Below are 23,243 nucleotides of genomic sequence, written 5' to 3' on the forward strand. Positions count from 1 at the left end.
CGTATGACGGCAGTATACGGGTACAAAATGAATTATTGTTAGCTACTACTACAAGTATAATTAGATGTATGCTATTTGGATAAGCGTTTGTTTCAGGGTCTTGTTAGTATTAGAGTTATGTTAGTTAGACCCCTACTGAGCCCTGCCGGCACCTCCAAATTTACCAATAGGCAGTTGTTGTTAGATCGTGCGACACTAACCATTAGTTAACTTGGAGGCATGGTACCTCAAGTGTTTGGTATAACTGTTGACCTTATTTAAGTAAGATGTGATAAAAGTTTCTCTACGGAGCTTATTTTCAAACCATTACCATTAAAATAACGATATTCTTGTGAAGGAGATATAAAAAATGGAAAAATATCTTATTTTTTTAATTTAGTGTTGAACTTAACCTTTGTTTGAAAAAAGCACTCTATTAAACAACAAAAATAAAAATAAAATAAAAATCTTTTTAAGACACTTGAAATATCAACGTCAAGCCCCTTATCCATGGACAGGGAAAACTGTTGCTACTATCAAATTGCAATTAAAAAGCATTGCAGTTATCAAACGTCTACTGTAAAAAGAATTTCTCGTAGAAATCAAAATATTTTATTTTATTGAAATCTACATTTCGAACAATTTTCCGTTGAAACTTAGGATAATTTCTCGTGAAATTTCCAGAGAATTTCCTTTGAAAACTCCTCCTCTCCCGCGGATATTCTGAAGAATTTTCTGTATTAACGTTGGCCATGCCAAGCTAGCCGTCTCAATTATTCTAGACTGAGCAAGCCAACGTTAAAACATCTATTCTATCAACCGTACTCTGCTACAATAAATTGAGTCCTAAAGCCCTACCTCGTTTTTGGTTGCAAACGATAGTGTGTCGGTCAAGAATACATGAACCGAGCTTATTTAAATTCTGTTAATAGTCTAAGTCCGCAGAAATGATATTTTTGTATTTGAAATATGTTAAGACATGTTTTAAGTAGAGCAACCCCTGTTGCTGAAAATATTTTCCAAAACATCAAATCCATATTTTAACTATCAAAAGTGAAGTTCCCTGCGGGATTTTGCTTGTGCGTTTGGAACAATATTGTACCACTTATTCTTGTAAGTCAAACAAGACCAAAAATGTCGAGAAATTTTTTTAAATTAAACAAATCTGACGCGATTAGGATGATTAGCTTCATCGTTCCCTGATAGTAAATCGAATATCTATTCTATATCTATTTTTTGTACCCAATTATGAAAAATTTTCTGTGAAAATTTCGAAAAATACTCGACAGGAACTTTACATGGATATTCCGATCATTTTTGCTGCTGAAATTCCAAACAATTTTCTTTAGGAATTCCAAAGAGAGCTTCTGTTGATAATTGCAAAAAATTCTCGAAACTTAAAGTAGTTCTCGTGGAAAATCCGAAAATATTTTAAAATCCGATATCGACGATAATATCGCCGATATGACTAAGGACCCAGTTAACCCATGTATTTTATCTCAAAACGCGACGCTGCGCTCACCATTGTGGCACGGCCTTAAGGCTACCGCACGATGCGCCATTTAGATTTGACAACTCATTGACTTTAATTATTATTCCTTTCCGTGTCGCATCGCGTCTATGTGGCAGCTACCACTGTTCATTCACCACTGGAGTACGAGTGAGAAAGACGAGCAGATTTGTAGGTTATTGCAGTTTATTTTCCCGGCGACAGCATAAAATTCGCGGCGATCATTTTATTTTTTTAAAGTTTGTGCTTGTTCGCATTGTAAAAATGTCAGAAGTTTGGAATTATTTCGTTAAAACCTCCAGCCTTTCCGCGAAGTGCAAAATATGTGGCGTGGACTAAAGACACTATATACAAAGACGGGAAGTCTGATCCCTGAACAAATATTATAGATCCAGTTGAAAACCGAACCGAGCTCTCGCGACAATCGCATTTTCTCCCATTTCTAAGTGTCGCAACTGCATCGCGTTTGGTGCGCAGGATGGCGCACGGCTATGGCATAGATGCGCACTACTCGCGATGCAGTTGCGACATCCAGAATTGGGAGAAAATGCGATTGTCGCGAGAGCTCAGTTCGGTTTTCAACAGGATCTACAATAAATCACCAGGTAACTCTGCGTGCGCAACACTGCTAATGCTGAATATACTTTCCACATTGGTCTATACGAATTTCATAATTAAAAAATATTTGATTTGTTTCGTGTTCAACCACCCAATAAAAAGCCACAATTTCTATAAACATGTTGAATTGATTTTCAACCACATACGAACACTTTTTTCCTTGAGTCCATGAAAAAATATTCAAATAATAATACAAACATATTTATTCGTGCTGGTTCAATTGAACCCTTGCCAAATGTTGTGCGCGATATTTTGGAATGACAGGTCTCTTGCTCGATTAGAATGACACTGACAGTAATATTGGAATTCCAATTGGAACATTTCCCGTCTTTGTTTATAGTGTCTTTAGCGTGGACGTACCACGGCGTGGTAATACCACAAATTTAAAAGTCCACTTGCAAAAACACCCGCAAAAGAATACAGTGTCAGGAAGTGCTTCGACATCTCAGGAACAGAATCCAGTATCTTCTCCCAGTACCAGGACCAGTTATGCGGCTGAAGAAAAACCAGCATCGAAAATTGAACAAATGTTCAAGGACGCGCAATTGTGGTCAGGTACGATAATAATAATAGTAAAAATTCCGTAAATAATCTTTTGCTTATTTTTTTCGATTGGGTTGTATACGGTAGTTGTGCTTGCCAGACTATGAACTATATATAATATAGAGCTACTTGAGATTAATATTCAAACATCTAGTAATAATTGGCAAAATGATTTTTATTTCTATATATCTATATATCAAATGAAATAGCTCATAGTCTGGACTTGATATTAGTAAAAAATATCAAGTTCGAATAAGACGAGACTTTAAAAGTAATAATATAATCCACTTCGTACAAATCGTATTGGTAGTCAAAATCAAAACATTTAAAAAAAGCTACTACTTATAACTAACAACTAACATTCATTTCCCCCAGATGATGGGCCAAAGAGCCGCGAGATAAATGATGCGATTGCTTTCATGATCGTTAAGGATTACCAATCTTATTCGTTCGTCGAAGATGAAGGTTTCGTCAATTTTCTTAAGATTCTGGCTCCGAAGTATAAAATTACAAATCGCAAGCTTATTACCAAAATTGTCGATGACAAATATTCAAAAGTTGTCGAATGTGTCAAACATAAAATTGAGAATAAAGATTTGACAATTACTGTCGACATTTGAACGGACTGTCACACGACAAGAAGTTTAGTAGGAGTGACATGAAACTATTTAAGCCCACAGATTTCTTCGAACATCCAAGAAATTGATTTGGGTGTTTACATCCTCTATGAGCAATACAGTAGCGCGTATATCTCAACATGCTACGAAGAGATCCTCAGACAGTGGGCGATTTCAAAAAACCAAATAAATTTGATTGCAACTGACCACGCGGCAAACATGATTAAATCCGTCGCTGATACTTTCTCTGAAGATAAACACGTTGCCAAAAAAACCATTGAAACTACAAAAGGACTACCGGAACTGATCGACAAAGTAAAAAGGATTGTTGCCTTTTTCCGTAGATCTACAATCGCCACTGATCAGTTGCATAAGTTGCAGATCGAGGATGGCATAAGAAAACAACCTCTGAAAATAACATCTTTCGTACCAACAAGATATAACTCGGAGTTAATCATGTTTCAACGGTTTCTCAAGCTTTACGATTATGTACAAATCATAATGTTAGATCAGGATCGCGCATCTGAAATGGTTAAGCAGGATAGTAAAAGGAATTTAGAGGAGGTTGTGAGGCTGCTACAACCACTTAATGAGGTGACAGAGGATTTAAGCGGAGAAAGTTATGCAACAGTTAGTCGAGTATTCCCCATTATAAATTGTCTTACCAATTGCATCACCTCCCTCAAACCACTATCGTCGATTAGGAAAAATCTGCAAGGATCCTTGTTGCGCGAAATCCAGTCTCGATTTGGTAGTTACCGAGTCTCACCAATCTACGGACCAAGTATGTTTTTGGACCCTCAATTCGAAGATGTACATTTCAAGACCACCGATGAACGTAACGCTGCTCAGAAAAAAATAATCGACTTGGTTCTACCACCAGGTAAGTTTCGCTCAAGTAGTATTTAGTATTTATATTTTTCATTACAAATTTTACGTTTTTTTCCAGCTGACGGATCTTGTTCTGATGATGACGAAGAATTTTTCGGAGAGGATCAGCCACCGAAGAAGGTTGCCAATACAAGTGTATGGGGTTACCATGGTTCAGCATCATAACACCCGAAGGATAACCATACGGAAATCTGATACAGTGCAGAAAGAAATCGACATGTACATGAAATGCCCCGTTGAATCCATGGATTGCAATATTTTTCGATATTGGGATGAGAAAAAAAAAACTTATTTCCATTCTTATACCAAGCCGCTCTGACACTTTTGCCACGAATCGCGACGTCTGTTCCATCCGATCGTTTGTTTTCAAAGACAGGGCGCATCCTGAACGAAACACGTACCATCAAACGGGGTGACTTGCAACAGCGGGGTGACTTGCAACACTTTTTTCACAAGCTTTTGTTTTTTTTCCACAAGTTTTTGTTTTTTACAATAAAAATATACCCAAACATTTACCTATGTCGTCACGCATCCCTAGATTACATTATATTTGTTGTGCCTAGTTGGTATATAGGTGAAAATATAGCTCACTGTTGTTTTTTTGTATTATTTTGTAAAACTGTTTCGTTAATTGAAAGTCGAACGTCGTAAATCGTAAGTTCGTGTAGCAAACTGAAAATAATTTCACCAAAATCGATCCCTTCTCCAGTTACAATATCTAATTAGGTATGTAATTCCGTTGAAATATCAACTTTTTTGAAATTTGTTCCCCTGTGGGGTTACTTGCGACAGCTGTTACACGATAGGTTTATTTTTCGAAAACTGCTGATTCAGTTTTTAAACTTTTTTTGCCTTTCTCGTACAACTAAGTTGTACCGAAAGGCTATCATTTCACTCCAAAATCGAACTTTTGATAGAAGTCCCGGAGACCCATAGTGTTATATACCATTCGACTCAGCTCGATGAGCTGAACAAATGTCTGTCTGTCCGTGTGTGCGAGTGCGTGCGTATATGTGTGTGCGTGTGTGCACAAAATGCCATAAAAACATTAGCCAAATTTTCACATAGAAACTCTTAACTGATTTTCTTGCAACAAGTTGCACCCGACAGAGACTAAAACGCTGTTGATCACTATTGAATTTCATAATAATTGCAAATTGCAAAAAATAGATAATATTAAAATAGTGATGAGACATAGTCACATAGAACAATAATGTGTTATGAAAATGCCTTGCATCTATGAATATTTTATCCGTGGCTTCCCATTAAGAGTTTCATCGTACTATAAAGATGCTCGTGTTGCACGCATTTAGGCGTAAGTATGCTCTTCGTTCAGTTTCATAGTACTATGAAATTGTCCGAAAGTCAAAATTCGAACATAGGAAATTCGAGCAACTTTTGGCAGCGCCATCTGTCGTCTACTAGTGTAAATTTTCTATCATAACATTAGACGGTGTAACTGTTTTGCCTTTCTTGTACATCATCGAGGTGTAAGCGTAAAGGCTACATTTATTACCTTTTGCGCGAGAAAGGCGCCATCACCGCTAGGTGGATTAATCTGGGTTTTCAGACTAGCATTGATTTTATGTTTCAGAATTCTTTTACCACGCCGCGAAACTAAAAGAAACCTGCAGGAAGTCACATGTATGCTAATTTTTCAAAGAAAACTTTGATGAAGCAGCGGTAGAAGTTAAAAAACAAATTGTTCATCCGGGAAGCCGCTTGGCGATACGATTTGTCCCTAACAACAATTTTTATTATCCTTATACAGAAAATAGTAAAACTAAGACTTAAGGTGGTCAAACAGTGTTGAATCCCCAAGAAGATCCAACACTTGTGAATGTTTTACTGCTTGCTGCGGAAATGCCTTTTCAAAATAATGATCTTAACATAATCGTGGTAATTTGGATGCTTGGGAAAGAATGTAAAAACGTTTTAAATACAACTATCCAGGGAATGGTGATGATGCACACCATCCTTAAACCGACATAAAGCACTTTCAACCTTTCAAACAGATGACTTAAAAATATCAATCGATCCGTTGAAATCGTAAAAAAATCGTAATGAGGGGAGGGGGGACCCCTCAAGTAAGGCCCCTACATTGACAGTGGTGAAGAATGACCCAGGATGAAAAATCACTATGACTAAGTTGTTCTAAATCATGTTATGATTGAATTCGACGAAGTGTTGCAAGTCACCCCGCAGGGGTGGCTTACAAAACCCATAAATTATTATTATTATTAATTATTATTATTATTATTATTATATATATTATTACTAGTCGACCCGGCAGACGTTGTCCTGCATAGTAGGCGAGAATGTGCGTTCCGAACTGCCCATGCAAAGTTCGCATAGGAATCACAATTTTAGTTTTTCACGATTTGCTCAACTTTACTCGTAATTTTTGCATTAGGAAATATCATATAAACCCGTCGGAAACTATAACGAATGTTTCTGCTGAAGAAATGAAAAAAATCCATCCAGCCGTTTTCGAGTTATGCGGATACGAACACAGACCATTTCATTTTTATATATAAGATTATTATTATTATATATTATTATTAATTATGGGCCATAATTTTGATATTATTTTCATATTTTTATTATTGTTATATGTCTGATTATATGTCTAATCACTAATATTAGGACACAATAAAAGTATCATGTACTAGTAGAATGAATTAGGGGGAATGACGGCTTTGGCAGGTTTTGTTCTATTATTGGCAGGGGGTTTTTTATGACTGACTAGGCTCAAATTTGGCCTAAACATTCTTTGCATATCAAAGAATATTGTGGCAAAATTTCATAAAATTTGGTCGACAAAAACCCCCCTGCCAATAATAGAACAAAACCTGCCAAAGCCGTCTTTCCCCCTAATCCTTTTAATTCAGAATTATTGAGAGAGAAACTTGAAAAGTGTTGCACGGGGTGATTTGACGGTACCAGCCTTAATCCTGAAATGGTGAATAGGATCATTTTTCTGCACAATGTCGGTAGTACGACTTTTAAAAACGCAAAGTAACTTATGCAACACCAATCGTTGATTTTTTTTTTTGTGTTTTGAATCCGATATCGATATTATCGATAAACACTACCTCGTCCCAGCCCTAGCCGAAAGTCTCGACAATAATAAAAGTTCGAGCAACAAACCGGTAAGTCAGTCAAACTCAAAATAATAAAAATCTTTATAAATTATGGAATTTTCTTGATGGAATAATCAAAGTTTATGCAGTTTCGGATGTCTAAATTGTCAGGAAAAGTATCTACAATTGTGTAGGATATTGAAAAGATGAATCTGAGTACTCAACAGTTCAATTGATAAGGTGTAGAGTTTAACAGTTTTTTTTAAAGAGGTTTTAAAAAAAGCAGGGTCTGCTATTAGCCTTGTGAATATATTTAGATTCTCAATCATACTCTGTAACTCAAAACCCCTCCAATTAATCGCTGTTGTACATCTTATAAGAAAACCGATATTCGTATTGAATTTGGAGTCACAAGTTGCGAAAAGCTTTTGAGCCAAAAAGAACTAGGTGGTATTTTCCGACAATTAAAACTTCATTTTTTTACATTATTTTTATTCCGCCAAGATTCTATTAACGAAACCAAGTCAATGGCGAGGTCAATGGTTTCAAAATAGTTGAAAATAGTTATTTTTTTCCGAGAAAAAGTTACTTTAGTGACTTGAGGTCGAAAAAAGAGACTTTTTAGTGACTGACTCGAAAAAAGTGACCAAGTCACTAAAAAGTGACCCGCTACCAGGCCTGCTTTCGGCGTAAAGCCGAAAACGCCGAATATCGGAACAACGCACATCTTTAATCGGCAGCCATAGTACCCACTGAACACTTGCTCCGGGATACCTTATTTTATTTCTTCAAGCCTGTGAAACTTTGAAGTGCTTTTATTAGAGATGTCATATAATCAGAACTGTAGAGTGAATTCCCAGCGCCCTTGGCGAACTCTTGATAAGGCGCCCTTTTCTTACTAAGGGAATCAAAATGTGCAACAGTTTGCATTTATGTGAAGATCCATAAAGTACGTTACAAAAAAAACCCTTCGTCACACTTTTTGTATTACACCTCTAAATTTTTTGTATGAGTCACGCTATTCGAAACTCGCCCTCCTCCCCATAAAAGGTTTAGTGTATTTATGATGCTTCAAATAACAGTCAATATTCGGTAGTATCTAAAATGCAGACCCCAAGGTTGAGGTTTTGACTATTGCAAAATATATAAGGAACCTCACAGAGTCGTGAGTATTTCTAGATTTTCGTATGAAATCTGTAATCGTTAATTTAGAAAGGATTTAGAACAAGCTTAGAGCTCTAGGATCATTAAAATTACTGGAACAAGGTTTTTTTTTCATGAATCTTATCCGCTCATACTCATTTAAAGAAGAAAGGTTCAATATTATGATTTCTATAACCTATGATCGAATATTAATAAAACAAGGAAATCCATCAAAATTTTACCTAATATCTGGAATAATGAGGTCAAAAAACTGTTATTCATGGACTTCCGCCCTATCAGATCTCAAATCATACTCTGAAGTATGACGGCCGAACGGTCGGAATCGCTGTCGAACCTTTTTGGATAAAGAAAAATCAACTCTGTAGGGCATGGTTTCCCAAACTGTGGGTCCCGACCCCCAGGGGGGTCGCGAACGAATTGTTGGTGGGTCGCGTAGAACAAATATTAATTGCAGTTCGAATGCCGAACCTTTTGATCATTTTTTTCAGGAACATTATTTCAGGTTCGAACCGCATTTTAGTTTAAATATCCAAATAACATTTTGTCAAACAATACCATGTTCGTCATTTTTTGCATTTTACATGTAAGGTAACGTGAATATTTTTTTTATGTGGAAGAAGCCGAAACAGATGACATTCTGATTCAATTAATGCTTAATACTACTTGGTGAAATGCATTTTTTCATAGATGGGTCGCGAGACATATAGAATTTTGCTAGGCCGCATACCCAAAGGTTTAGGAAGCTCTGCTGTAGGGGGTCTTTCGGTAATTTGGACCAAGTAGGGTCAATGAAATTTAACTCTGGATAAAAAAAAACTAGGTACTGGAATGATTAATTGGTTGTAATTACCATCGTACCTTCTCTGATCATTTTGTGAGTAGCTTGAAGGCACTATTGAGAAAAAAAACAATCCTGGGTGGCCACAATTTCCTTCGAAAGCCAAAGGGTTAAAAATCAAAATATTTGGTTATTGGAATCCCTTGATGCAGATGTTACAGTTTAGCAAAGCTGTTAGGTTGTAATTATGTGATTATAATGGGCCCCAGTGAGCAAAATTAAATTCAAACTATAAATGCCGATCGAATATTCAACGGTTTTGCCTTTCATCCCCAATAGTATAAGTTTCTGGTTTGCTGGAATCGGAAATGTTGCTAGACCCAATGCAATCATGAACTTTTTTGCTTTTAAGAGGTGAGCCAGCCCAGGGCTGCAAACCTCTATAATAAAGATCAATAAAAAAAAAAAAGAAAAAAAACTTTTTTGCCTTTCTCGTACTACTTTTGCTGAGGCAAGAAGTACAAACGTTTGATGTAACATGTTCCATCGATTTCCAAGATTTGGGAGATCACCAAAAAGATCGGCAAGTTCTTGCAATTGCAGGGAAAGTACTCTGTTGAGCGCCTCCTACTAGGCACTGTGGGCGGTACAATCGGTTCAACAATCGAATGCTCTATTATGTACCAGCTTTTACCCATACGCTAGACACTGAACAAAATTTAATGTCAAAAATACAATTTTCCCACCTAGCATCTGTTCATCGACTGTGGTCCTGGGTTCGATGCCAGACGGTGCCGTTGACATTTTCCGACGAAAAATGCTTGGTCTGGTCACACTTTTCCTTCTACAGAATTTTAAGCCATAGGTCTCGGCCCATGTGTTGTTGAAGGGTACCCATAATTTCCAATAACATTAGATGTATGACCTTTGAAATTAAGTCACTTTATATTAAGAAATATGGCTTGTTGTCCAAACACCTTATTGTCAGCCAACAATGCACACTATACCTGTTACCAAATGCAATCTATGTCATGCAAACTGCTGATTTTGCTGCCGGTTCGTGTAAAAGCTTGCAATGAACTTCATGTTCGCTATAATCGCTAAGACGGTCGGGAGTGGGGATGAAGATGAAGTAGGTATCTATCGTTCACAATGACACTTACCGCTCTAACCTGCCGGTTGAACATGTAGCAGATGCAGGTCCATATTTTCGATGCCAGCACTAGGAACGCTCGAAAGTTCATTTGAAATTGAGACAACATTGGCATCGTCCACCAGCACCAGGACTCCCAGGGTTATCCTCTTCCGCCACCACGGCTACGGCGGCTGTTTCCGGTTCTTCGACGAGTGCACCGGAGTCGTTGGATTGATTTCTCAACCTAGCTAGGCCAGATGAGGTGCGACTCTTTCACACCGTAAGAAATATCCTACGCGGCACTACACTTTCAAAGTAATCACTAAAGCAAGAGTTCTTCACTAATTACCTTCACCTCGCACTTAAAGTCACTTATCCGTAGAGAGGCCAACTTCACACCCATAAATTACCAGAATGAACATAGTCTTTGATGAATGAAAATATATTTTGGTGAAGACGACGAAAACGATGATGAGGTGAAAATGCTCGCGCTCGAACGAAAGGAAATCACTTTTTCTTCTTATATCAATTGTTTCTGCACAGTGGAAAAAGATGGGCGAAATCAGTCAACATTTAAAGTCTTAGCAAGATTGAACAAACATGTTAAGGAAAAACATACTTTTTGCCTTTCTCGTACAACAAAGTTGTACCAAAAGGCTATCATTGAACTAAAAAAACTTTTTGCAGAACGCTCGAGAACAATGTCTGTCTGTCCGTATGTATGTATGTGCACAAAAAATAAGTAAAATTATTAGACAATTTGTTCTCATAGTAATCCTTATCCGATTGTCTCGCAACAAATTGCATTTGAAAAGGGGGTAAAGCCTAATTGATTACCTGAGATTGATCACTAAGTTATGACGAAATTGATGTATCAAACCATACAAGGTCGGATTCAATAATTGAAATAATTCGGATTGACGAATGTAAAAAATTGTCGGTTCGGGTCCGGTTTTAAATTGTAATAACTTATGAATAGGATTCGAGTCGAGTTTGCAAAATATGAAGCCCGGCCCTCTTTATTCTATAACTCACGAAATTGCATTTTAATCAATTTAAGGGATATTTTTGGTTAAGTAAACGTATGCGCAACGTGAGTTTTTTGAAAATTGATATTTTTTGTATCTTCTGAGAAAAATCTAAAACTGTAATTGTATTTCAATTCACTTGGTATAAAAAAGGTTTTCGATATTTTGTTATATGCACATGGGTAGAAATTTTAAAACTGATTGATTAGAGACAGATTAGAGATTGAGCTCAAATTTCGCATTAAGTCATATTTTGGGCATTGAAATGCGTGAGCAAGAAATGAATCTAAAGACACATTAAGAACGATAACTTGAACTTTTTTCTTCTTTGCGCTTGTATCCCGGATGCAATGATGTTTTCGTGGCTTGTAACAATTATGCGTGATTTATCTCTCTCATTTATCGTCAACTATTATTCTGTTTATTTTTTATATGATAACTTGTCACAATAAAAACCAAACAAAATTGAGATAAATTCATTTGTAGGTATGCGAATATGCTCAAACTTTTTTCAAGAGCTGAATTTTCCAACTGGAAATAATTATTGACCTGTTTTTCAACAGAGCCTTCTGCAAGCTACCCAAGTAGATCTTATAGCGGTGGATGAATGCAACATTAATTTAAAAATTGCAATAAATTATGGCCTTCAGATGTCCACCTTTTTCCCACCGTGCGCAATCTTCCTCACTCAAATCTTCTTGTTTGCGATGGCCCCAAAAACCAAAAACGCAAACTCTCTCATTACCTTTTTACATACACGCACACGATTACAAGCAGGGATTTTTGCAAAAATCGAAAACGTTTCCTCAACCGAGAAAGATTGCACAAAAATGTCTTCGCTTTGTGCGTTGACTCTCAGCTTTTCTTCTTCTTCTCAATGTCACACACTTCAGACAGGGAGTTCCAGGAAATTTCCCGCACGGCACAATTACCTGTTAAGATTATTTTTCACATTTTACACACGTCCACTTAAGTCATTACGGTTACGGTCCGTCTTGTTTAACAAAATTTTGTCTCGCCACCGAAAATATTGCCTCCTGCGCGGAACTACGAAAAGAAACCTCCTGGCTAGCAAGCGGCGACAGAAAATGAAAAACTGCACGCAAAACTTTTACACTGATCTGTCAGCTGCCAAATTTGACATGCATTGCGTTGCTGCAGTACTAGAATGATGCCCACGTGGTATAAAGTGAACTACACGGAGAGATTTTAAAAGCTTTGTTATAATAGGCCTTTAATCATGTTCTGAAACCAAAATTATATACAGGGGTTAGACAAAAAGGTTGAGATAGGTAAAATTATGTCGAAATTCAAATCATCATAACTTTGCGTACAATAATCCGATTTCGATCAAATCAGGACCATCAAAACCGGATGCTTTTTACTTATACTGCCCTCCTTCAAAACCTAAGATTGGTCCTTGGCCACCGTAGATGTTCCGGGTTTTCCGAAGGTATGTTTAAAATGCATTTTTCCACTGCTTGTCATTTTATGTGACGTTTACTTTCATCATGTTTTATGCTTTCTCCAAAAACTAGTACTAATATGCCGGCCAATGGTGGCTGTAGATCGAGAATCCAACAAAACTACGCAGAGATATGGCCATTTCCGTAAAAACGGTTCCGGGAACATAATGAAATGATAATTGATCGGAATATTGCAAATATGGGTATCTATGTTCATGGCTTTGCGAAACGATGATTACAGAAACATTTCCAGAATGATAGTGTCCACTACCACCCTTATAGCAGGTTCCAAGGGCCTTCCAGGAGGGGCCGGTTTTGGCACCGTCTGGAACTATGCATATATGGGTGTCAAAATTCATGTTTTCCGAAGACGATGAATAAAGGATCTTTATTAAAGATACATTATGGTGACTGTAAGACTCTCTGGCCAATTTGTAACAGGTTCCGGGTGTTCTGCGAAAGTGACATTTGTTCAGGGTGTATGGCCAATCCCGTACCGATTTTACGAAAATGACCATATCTTTGCGTGTAACAAACGAATTTTCGATCTGCAGCCAGCATTGGTCAGCTTATTAGTTCTAGTTTCCAGGGAGAGTATAAAATGTGATGGCAGTAAACGTCAGATAAAACGACAAGCAGAAGAAAAAAAATGCATTTTTAACATATCATCGGAAAACCCGGAACATCTCCGGTGGCCAAGGGCCAATCTGAGGTTTTGCATTGGGACAGTATACTAGAAGAGTTTTCGCGTCCGAAGGTCCCGGTTTCATCGAAATCGGATCATTCTACGCAAAGTTAGGCTAATTTGAACTCAAGGGGTGTCTCACAGCTATCGAAGGCAGCGAATTTCAATTGAAATAAAGTCGATTTGTAATGATTTTAATGAAATGGTACGATTTAATCAAACTTGCAACACACCTTCTGCGACACTGAACTGTAATTGTAATCCAAGCAAACGTGGATTTCACATGTTACCAATGACATCAATCGACTTGTTTATTTTTCTATCAACAATTAAGTTTGAGCATTTCTCATTAATCATCAAAGCTAGAGATAGTATCGTCCGGAAGAATACTTCAACATCCAAAACCTAAAATTAGAATACAGTTTGTTATTGATTTAAATAAATAATAAAGGTTATTTCAGATAACCTTTATTATTTATTTAAATCAATAACAAACTGTATTCTAATTTTAGGTTTTGGATGTTGAAGTATTCTTCCGGACGATACTATCTCTAGCTTTGATGATTAATGAGAAAATCCTACTGAAACTATACTCAATCTACGGTTTCGCAAATGCGGCTGCCGTAAATGTGATATTAAACACAACTTTCATATTCTTTGGCCTCATTGTCCATTCATATTTGGCAGCATTTTTGTATGGTAATTCGCATGGTTTCCTCGTTTCCGAAAGTATCCGTGATTGATCTCTGACGTAGCTCATGTGTAGAAATACTTGAATATTAGATTTCATTTTTTAAACTACTGCTACTGCTAAAACGAATTTTCGTTAACGGATCAATCAAGGATCGGCAATCGTTCGTCTCCGGTTCAATTCGATCTGCGAGTAGTGTAAATTGTCATAAGTAGATAGTGTGGTGTCTTCTGTCCAGACTTCAAAATACGAATCAAAGCGGGGGTTTCTGATATGTTTCATGAAATGATTTAATTTATCCACCTACCCCGAAGCCGAATGCACTAGGTAATAACACCGACGAACCGACGTGTCACCCCATGGAAAATAATTCAAATTTGCTGCCCACGACGCCATGATGAAAAATCATCGAACACTACCGCCACCCCCATAATGGCTCGCGAAGTTTTCGTAGCTCAGCCACCAACCTACGTGTATTAATATTTCAGCAGAGTTGTGTCTGAGGTCATTTGACAGGAGCGATCGCCCGCAAAAGCGAATGACCGTGGGACCGTGTGGGACAATCAGAGAGCGCCAGTGACACGTCGGTTCGTCGGTGGTAATAATGCACCGGTTCTTCTATTCTGATGTGTATTAGGAAAATAATTGTGTGGGGCAGCAGCAGATAAAATCTAAATGCAGCAACGTATCAGGGATTGGACGAAATTGCTACAAATAATACACAGTACATAAAGCATTTCTCGCGTAACTTTTCAATAGGTCCTAAGTAACAATTCCCTCATTTCGAGAAAAACGAGGTTGAAGGTTGGCAAAACATATTGCGCATAAGCCCCAAAATTTTATTCCCACCTTTGGGTTTCCGCGCCGAGCACTCAGCGCCAGACTCGGCGACAAGGAGATAGTGGTCAAGTTGGTACTCCTGATTTTTTGACAACTGATGTCGATTAGTTGTGTGAGTGCACCGGTGTCAAAAAATAGAGCTTTTGGCTGAAAATTTAGTTGTCAAATGCACATTTTGACAGCAATATAGATGTATGAGTGAATGAAATATGCAAATGCTCTATCGCGGAAGCAGTCGCTGAAGACAAGTGTCAACGGTTTCAGTGACGAAACGAAAAGTTTCAATCAAGGGGTGTCTCACCGTTAACAATCACAGCGAATTTGAATCGAAATAAATTCGATTTGAAGCGAATGGCATTCATAGCTACAACTTGATCAATTTTGCAACACACCTTCTGCGACACTGAACTGTATTTTTAGTCCAAGCAAGCGTGGATTTTATAAGTTACCAATGACATCAAGTTGTTTATTTTTTGACCAACAAGAAAATGGATATGATTTCTAATTTAATATTTTCTTTACATTATGTAATAATATATTCATTGTTTATTTCAGATTATAAACAAACCCTTGCCGAGATGATTTACAAGGAAAATAGCTTTGGAAATTTTATTGCGTTCAGCAATATTAACAAGAACTAAGCTGTTGTTGCTCGTTGCCTACAAATTTATTATTCTGTTGACTTCGAGCTTGGATTTGAATAATTACAGCACAGATGTTATATTCGTCATCCTGTAAAAGACTTTATTATAATATGCTCTGATCCCATGTAGAAATACTTGGATGTTCATAACCCGTATTAGGTACCCGAGTCATTTCCGGGCTTCTGCACTTGCTACCACAACCTTAGTTCTACAACTGAAGAAATGCGTATGATGTGGGATGTAACAGCTGGCCTTCATAGCTTAGATTTAGATTTATTCACTAAGCCCAAGAAATTATAAAAGTTTCGTCTATTGGAATTCGGCTGAAATTGGGGATAACATCTATATCATATACATATGTGCAACATCTACTTTCGTGAAGTGGAAGAGCATCTTGCTTCCTGCTTAATCTCTTCGCGCTAAGCTTATTAATATGAAACCCAGGTAAAAACACGGCCCCCAAAAAGAACTTATTAATATCTTATTAATGTTACAATGGTGTAACTATCTGGTACTATCACTCTAACTAAGGGTTAGCAATGAGCATGTTTTCTTTGTTTGCTGTAATTTATAGACGTTCTCTGATAGTTCACATTTTCTTTCCATAATACTTATTGTTTACTATCAGTGGCATCATTTGATTTGACAGATGGTTTATACGTTACGTTGCTAAAATCAGCAATTGATCTTATAACCAAACTCAATTGAAATCGAAATAAAGTAGCTTTGGTTACTTCGTTAATTTCTGCAGATGAATTCAATTTAATCTATGTGAGACACCCCTTGGTTTCAAGGCAAAATGCAATATTTTAATATTGTTTCAAATTGAACCGATATTTTTCGCTTCTATTAGTTCTATGAACAAACAGAGTAGTATATTTCTCTACAGCCATGAACCACATGATGATTTATATTGTATTTAAGATAATAACAAAGAAAATGTCACATAGGACATTTTGAGTTTTTGAGCTGTACATTGGTCTTGTTACTTAAGACGTTTGATGTTCGTTGTTGTTACATTGGTCATCTTGATTTTTTGTGAATAATTGATGTTCATAAGATGTATTATGCTGTTGAGGATGTTGTTTTGAGATTAATACCAAACTGCAAATTCATTTATCGATTTCATAAATAAGTACAGAAGGTTCACGATCCACAACAAAATTAAACTAAGCATAGAAACCACAGGTAATTCCAAATCTAATGCATCTGAAAGCGACGTATATGATATCCACACATTTTCAATCAAATCTCATACCAAAGAAGTCAATTCTGCAGATTAGCATAGGGTCTCCAATTAGCCTTGCGAGCATAGGCGTAGGATTGCCGGAAATAACGAGTTTGATTCTCAGTCCCTAAGCATAGTTTACCCACTGTACTAGCCACACAACATAGATACTCATACAATGGCGGGCATAAAAAAGCCTTCAATTAACAACTGAGGAAAAGCTAATAGAATACTCAACAGGCCAAGTTCCAGTTGGAATGTAGAGCCAGAGCAGAAGAAGAAGATTCGCATATGAGTCTTTATCAAGGTTTCGTGTTTCACTATATTACCAGATCTCTCATTTTTGCACCGATCAAGCATTTCCGTAGCTATTTCACATTTACAAAAGGCATTACACTTACATATTGCCGCACACCTAAAAGCTATTGGATTCTTCAAGATACTTAGGGCCGATTTCTTCACCTCCGCTTAGTGCTTAAGCCAAGTTTAAGCGTATGGGTAAGCACTGCTTAAGAGTTAAGCGGAGGTGAAGAAATAGGCCCTTAGCTGCTAAGATTCTACTTACTCTTGGGAACACTTAAAACATTCATGGATCTTCCATTCCTTGATCTTCCTGTTCATTGGCAGAAAGCGGTAGCAATATCAAATATAAGGTACACCTTTTGGCACATCCAGATAATCATTTACTGCGATTAAACATATTGATGTTTTAATCTGTAGTAAGTAGTATGTAGCCGTCCTGAAATACTGAAATTTGTATTTTCTTTTTACAATGTAATTTCATTCTTACTCACCAGAAAACCAGAACCGAAACCCAAAAAGCAAAACTTTAAAAATCCTACATACAAACTAAAGGACCGAAGTAACATTTTATTATTTTTGATTTGTTTTGTCACTTCGGTCGTCTCTCTATGCCTGATAGTTCTAACGTTTTATGTGACAGTGAAGCTTTTTGTATTCCGAAATTGTACATTGGACGTTTAAAACCTTTTAAATTATCTGAAATGAAAATTTCATCTAGACACTCTTTTGAAGATGATTGTTGAAGTTATCACAGTAATAGTGAAATATTAAAAAAATCCATTTACCATTGTATATACGCTTCTTACTTTATTTCATTACTTTGAATATAACTCAATGTTCACACAATGACCAATGTACAATTTCAGAATATTTGTTTTTTCAGTGTCATATAAGACGTTTTATTTGGCATCCAAGTCAAACGACTGAAGTAACAAAACATGAAAACAAAAACAAATTCGTACTTCGGACTCTTCGGACTTACTATAAGTTTATAAAAAATCTTTTATATTCATTGATTCCTAGGTGAGTTTATGCCATTTATTATTTAAAAAGTAATATAATTTGAAAAAAAAAAAACTATTCAATTCAGGTGACCTTTGGACATGCATTGCTTAGTGCTGTAGGATTATGCAAGCGGGATAACTATGCTTAGGACAACAAAGTAAGTTCATAATTTAAGATAATGAAATCAATAGCCAATTTTCATAGGGCTGGCTTAAATGAAATACGGATTGTGCCAAGGGGAATGCCACAAGTTTTTCCAAGCCGAAAAAGACTGCATATCCCTTACAAAAGAAGGCATATCTTGTGTGGGTTTTGTCGACTTTTTTAAGGCATGTTCCGTCTATTCGGAATTTTCAACTTCGACAAACTTTTGTCGTTACCCTTGGATTGTGCTTTTATTTATTAGACGTATTTATGCGTTTTTCAATAATCTATTCCTTAACGTATTTGTTTAGATACACATCCAGCCCGCAATGCCAGTTTTTTTACAATCCTGTATAAGAATATATCTATGGTGTCGGTATTTAAGGCATTTTACAACAGAACTTAAAACTTGGTTTGGTTTTCATCTTTACAACCTATTTAGACTACGACCTTTAACAATCTTGATATGAAATGTTATATACATCATTCTCTGAACGTTGACATCATAGTACTATTCATTAGGTAATCGAGCTCAGTCTGAATAGTGAACAGGCATGAATAGTTTTCCATTAGCTGGAGACTCTGTATGCATAAGCCGAGACATAAGCACACATAAGTATATAAAAGCAATGAGTGTAAATTGATGTATAATGATGCTCATGTTTTATTCTGGGGTTTTGTAGGTGGCTAATGGAGTGGTTCGATGTAATATAAGGATTGACTAAATAACAGCAGGTAAATTTCAAGCGGTATGTCATGTGATAGTGTATACTTTGATAACAATCTGCTGCAAGTGTTATACGAACAAATCAAAAATACTTATCTGCTTTCTCCAAATTTTCTGATCTTGTGGTTACATTGGACATTTTACATGTTCTTATAAACAAACGTCCAATGTAACAACCGAACTCAATATCATTGCGATTGCACATTGGTCATTTTAAAGATTTCTATTTTTTTCAGCGCATTTCAAGAATTTTGCATTGGTGTTTATATGACATATAGATAAGTGAAAATGTCATCAATAGCAGTGGAAAACTCGATTTTTTCAAAATTGTTACTTAGGTCCTTTTGAAAAGTTACGCGAGATTTCATTTTTTTGGAATCTGGGTTACAGGTGAGGACGCCTGTGCTATGGCCAGACAGAATTCACGTATTCTGCAAAACAATGTTTAGCCCGGATAGCACGTAGCACTTTCCTGCTCTTTCTATCGGTATTCATAACAACTTCATGTAGTATTCATAGTTGATGGAGAACGATTTTAGTTTATAATCACTATTTTTAGTTTCAATCATATAATGTGATTCTGTGGTTGCGGATAACATATAAAATATTACGAAGCAGTCATTCCAATTTAATGAAGCTATGTTCCATGAGCCCCAATTTACTGTTCAAAATAACCAATAATTCGTTTATGCGAGAGAAAATGAATCGTTGGCTTATGAGAGGCTGCGAGAGGTTGCGCGGCAGGGAACTGCAATGCTAGCGCATCGATGCCGACGCCGGACGTGATGGTAGTGGTGTCAGTGGTGTGGTCATGAGATTGAGTAGCGACGGCAAGGACTGCACCGTCAGTTTGTTGTCGAATTTAGAGACGAAGTGTCGCACCGCTATTCAAAAGCGGATTCCATTTAGCCGTTTTCGGTTGGAATACGACACTTCACAAATTCCTGTAACTCTGTGCTAGTCATATTTTGACAATCACTGACAGGTGATATAATCGCTGCGTTGCTAAAACCAACTTTTGATTCTAAATATTTTCGATTTATATCGAAATAAAGTCGCTTCGGTTGCTTGGTTAATTTTTAGCAAATAAATTCAATTCAATCTATGTGAGACACCCCTTGTTTGAACTTCGACAAAATTTTGCCTATCTTAACCTTTTTGTCTAACCCCTGTACATACCCCCACCCCTATGCGTAACGCGTAAAAAATACAAATTTAAAAAAAAATCTTTTTTGTGGTAGAATTTAAAACACGATACAATAAATTATTATTCATTGAAGATTTTATGCTATTTTGAAGATAATAACTTTTTTTTCATTTTAAATATTTTTTCTCTATGCAATTGATTTGTTACGCGTAACAATATCTCAAAGGACTCCCACCCCCTATATTTTGTGTAACAAATCGTAATAAAAATTAGACAACCCCCCACCCCCTACTGCGTTACGTAGCATTTGAACAGACCCTTAAGTTGTTTATAGTCGGCAGATTTCGTATCATCCCGTCTACCAATTTCGTTTGGCGTGTAAAAATTCCATAATGCTCGGTGAAACAATTTATAAATTCGTCGGGAACAAGATAGGTCGATCTGACCGACGAAAACCGATTTAGTCGGGGGAAAAGTCGAGAGGATTTTTTATGGGGTGGGAAAATTCATATTTCAGATTCATATTCAAACTGACAGCTCCGAACGATTTGAATCACTGCTGATTTTACGCAATACAACGGAACGGCGACGGAAACGGCAAATTTGACAGAAAATATATGGGCTAACTGTCAAATTTTCCGTTTCCGTCGCCGATCGTGACGAAAGGGCGAGGTACAAGGGGTGTCTCACATAGAATAAATTGAATTTATTTGCTGGAAATGAACCAAGCAACCGAAGTGACTTTATTTCGATGTAAATCGAATTTATTCCTAGACCTATAGCTGATTTTAGCAACGCGACGAATATACCAAAATATACCACCTGTCAAATCGAACAGTGACAGTGATTGCCGAAGTACCGTATAGAATGAGGAAACGCCTGCATTTGCTAGACTTTTTGAAGCTGGAACCGAGAGAAGGCATAGAGCTATCCAAGCAAGGTCATGTTTTTCGTAACGAAATACGTGGTTTTTGGCTCTCAACCGTAAAATGGACAGTACCAACCGAGGTACCAACGCTTCCAAATATCTTGGCTTGCTTCCTGCAATTAATTGTATGGAACTGATTCATGATTTTCTTTAGGATCTTTTTTAAAGCTGATTCTACAAGAAAATTCCTGGAAGCCTACATCTTTTCATATTGGAGTGGTCGTTACTCAATGGAATGATAGAGAGTTCATTTTATTTGGGCTGAAATTGTCTCAATGCCATCTCTCCCCGTGAACTATGAGAAATGTTTGAGTCAATTGTATTATCAACTGACATCCAGAGTCCCAAATTGATGCTTTAAGCTCGGCTTTAAGTGAGTGTTTAAGCGCCAGTGGGTGCTGTATAGTCATCTTGAGCAACTTTGTCTCTGAATCCTACATTACTCTCAGACCAAACTGAACTGCTGTCGAAATACCCACGATCCTGGTAATCCGAAAATAAAAAATATATCTTTGTGCAGCGATTTAGAATATGGAAGATAACGCCCATAAGTTTCCACAATGGAACAATGTAAGAACATATTTATTCGGAATTCAGAAATTGTATACATACTGATGATTGAGAATCCGATGAAAAAAAATATCATATTTACAGCCGCCGGCAGCTAAACATGTATGCAATATTATATTCAACACTATAGTTTCCGTATTTGTTTTAACAATTCAACCAAGCGAATGCGATGATGCCGTCTTGAAGAATACTTTTGTAACAAAAGGCTGAAATAAAGAAACAGTTAATTAATAATTAGTGCAAAAAATAATGGATGAATCAGGAATCATGCCCACTGATTTGTTGATGGAAAAATAAACAACGCATTTGATGTCATTGGTAACGTGCACAATTCATGGTTGCTTAGACAAAAATTACAGTTCAGTGTCGTAGAAGGTGTGTTGCAGTATTGATCAAATAGTACCTTCTGATAAAAATCGACTTTATTTCGATTGAAATTCGCTGCCATCGATGGCTGTGAGACACCCCTTGGCGAGGTACGTCAAACAGCCGATAAGTTCCCTATCCAGCTTTCCACGCTCGCCATAATGGCGGCTGCTATAAATCATTTTGACGTTTACTGCTTCCGACGCTGAATTGATACCGACGCTTAATGGTATCACAGCAACAATTTCACGTTGTTTATTTGATGAAAGCAGAAAAAGCAATTTGCATTTGAAACGGTAAAAAATGGTTATTGTCTAATAGAAACATTCGTATATTTTAGGACGGAAGCATGAACATTTTCATTTGACGTATGTGCAAGATGCTAATACATGTTGTGGAGATAACAAGGATTTTGTTAAGACCTTTATTGCGTGCCCTTATTTTCGGAATAATTTTGCTTGCGTTAGTGACTTGATTGCATAACGGTTGTATCGCTGAACCTGATAAACACGATCCACATAGAAAATAACGGTAGTCCGAAAGTTCCAGTGCTGCCTGTCACCGCCACCAGGTTCCATCGACCCAATGGCTTCATTTGTAGGACTTTTGAATTCCAGGTGTGTCGCTGATTCTGATTGTCGTGAATATTACAACGAATTGAAGATTTTCTCGCAATCAGCCACCCATTAGATTCCTGGGTATTCTGCAACTGCTAACAGAAAGGGTTCTATTGATGTTTTTGTGATCGGCCGATTACATTCCGGATGTACCACGTGGACCGGATGAGCGCATTATTCACATAAATGTAGTAACAAACATGGACGGCTTGGTATGTTTATTATACAACCTTCGCACATTTGTTTGACATGTGTACTAATGCACATCGTTTTAATTAGTCTTGCCTTAAATATATTTAACATTTACAAATCCGAGAAGATGTTTCAAAGCTTTATATAAGAAATTAGTTTGAAATTGTTTCGTCATAGCAATTATTTTTTTCTATTATGTAATCTTTTTTTTTTTTTTTTTTTTTGGTGGTTACAATGGCAGCTGTCCCTTGCTATTAATCTACACTGTACCCCGCCCATACTGGCTTCTATGAGCCTCCCGTTTTTCATCACACAGAAGTTCCTAAGCGATGTTGCTCATGTGG

At 36.9% G+C, this 23,243-nt stretch overlaps 1 protein-coding gene across 10 annotated transcripts in view; it reads right to left on the minus strand.

Moving 5' to 3' along the window:
- The window catches only part of LOC134211339 (CTD nuclear envelope phosphatase 1 homolog), a 52,223-nt gene extending 39,759 nt beyond the window's left edge, over positions 1 to 12,464 (minus strand). The window contains exons 1-2 of one of the 10 annotated variants that reach the window (XM_062688118.1): positions 12,279 to 12,464; positions 10,347 to 10,709 (exon numbers count right to left, since the gene is read on the minus strand). In XM_062688118.1, coding sequence (XP_062544102.1) covers positions 10,347 to 10,451 — 105 coding nt within the window. In that variant the 5' untranslated portion in view covers positions 10,452 to 10,709; positions 12,279 to 12,464. Of the gene's footprint in view, positions 1 to 10,346; positions 10,854 to 12,091 lie in introns of all 10 variants that reach the window. The other 9 variants (XM_062688116.1, XM_062688112.1, XM_062688113.1 and 6 more) reach the window with 9 other exon arrangements.
- Positions 12,465 to 23,243: the final 10,779 nt, after the last annotated feature.

This window comes from Armigeres subalbatus, chromosome 2 (genome assembly GCF_024139115.2).
Source record: "Armigeres subalbatus isolate Guangzhou_Male chromosome 2, GZ_Asu_2, whole genome shotgun sequence".
NCBI classification, from domain to species: domain Eukaryota; kingdom Metazoa; phylum Arthropoda; class Insecta; order Diptera; family Culicidae; genus Armigeres; species Armigeres subalbatus.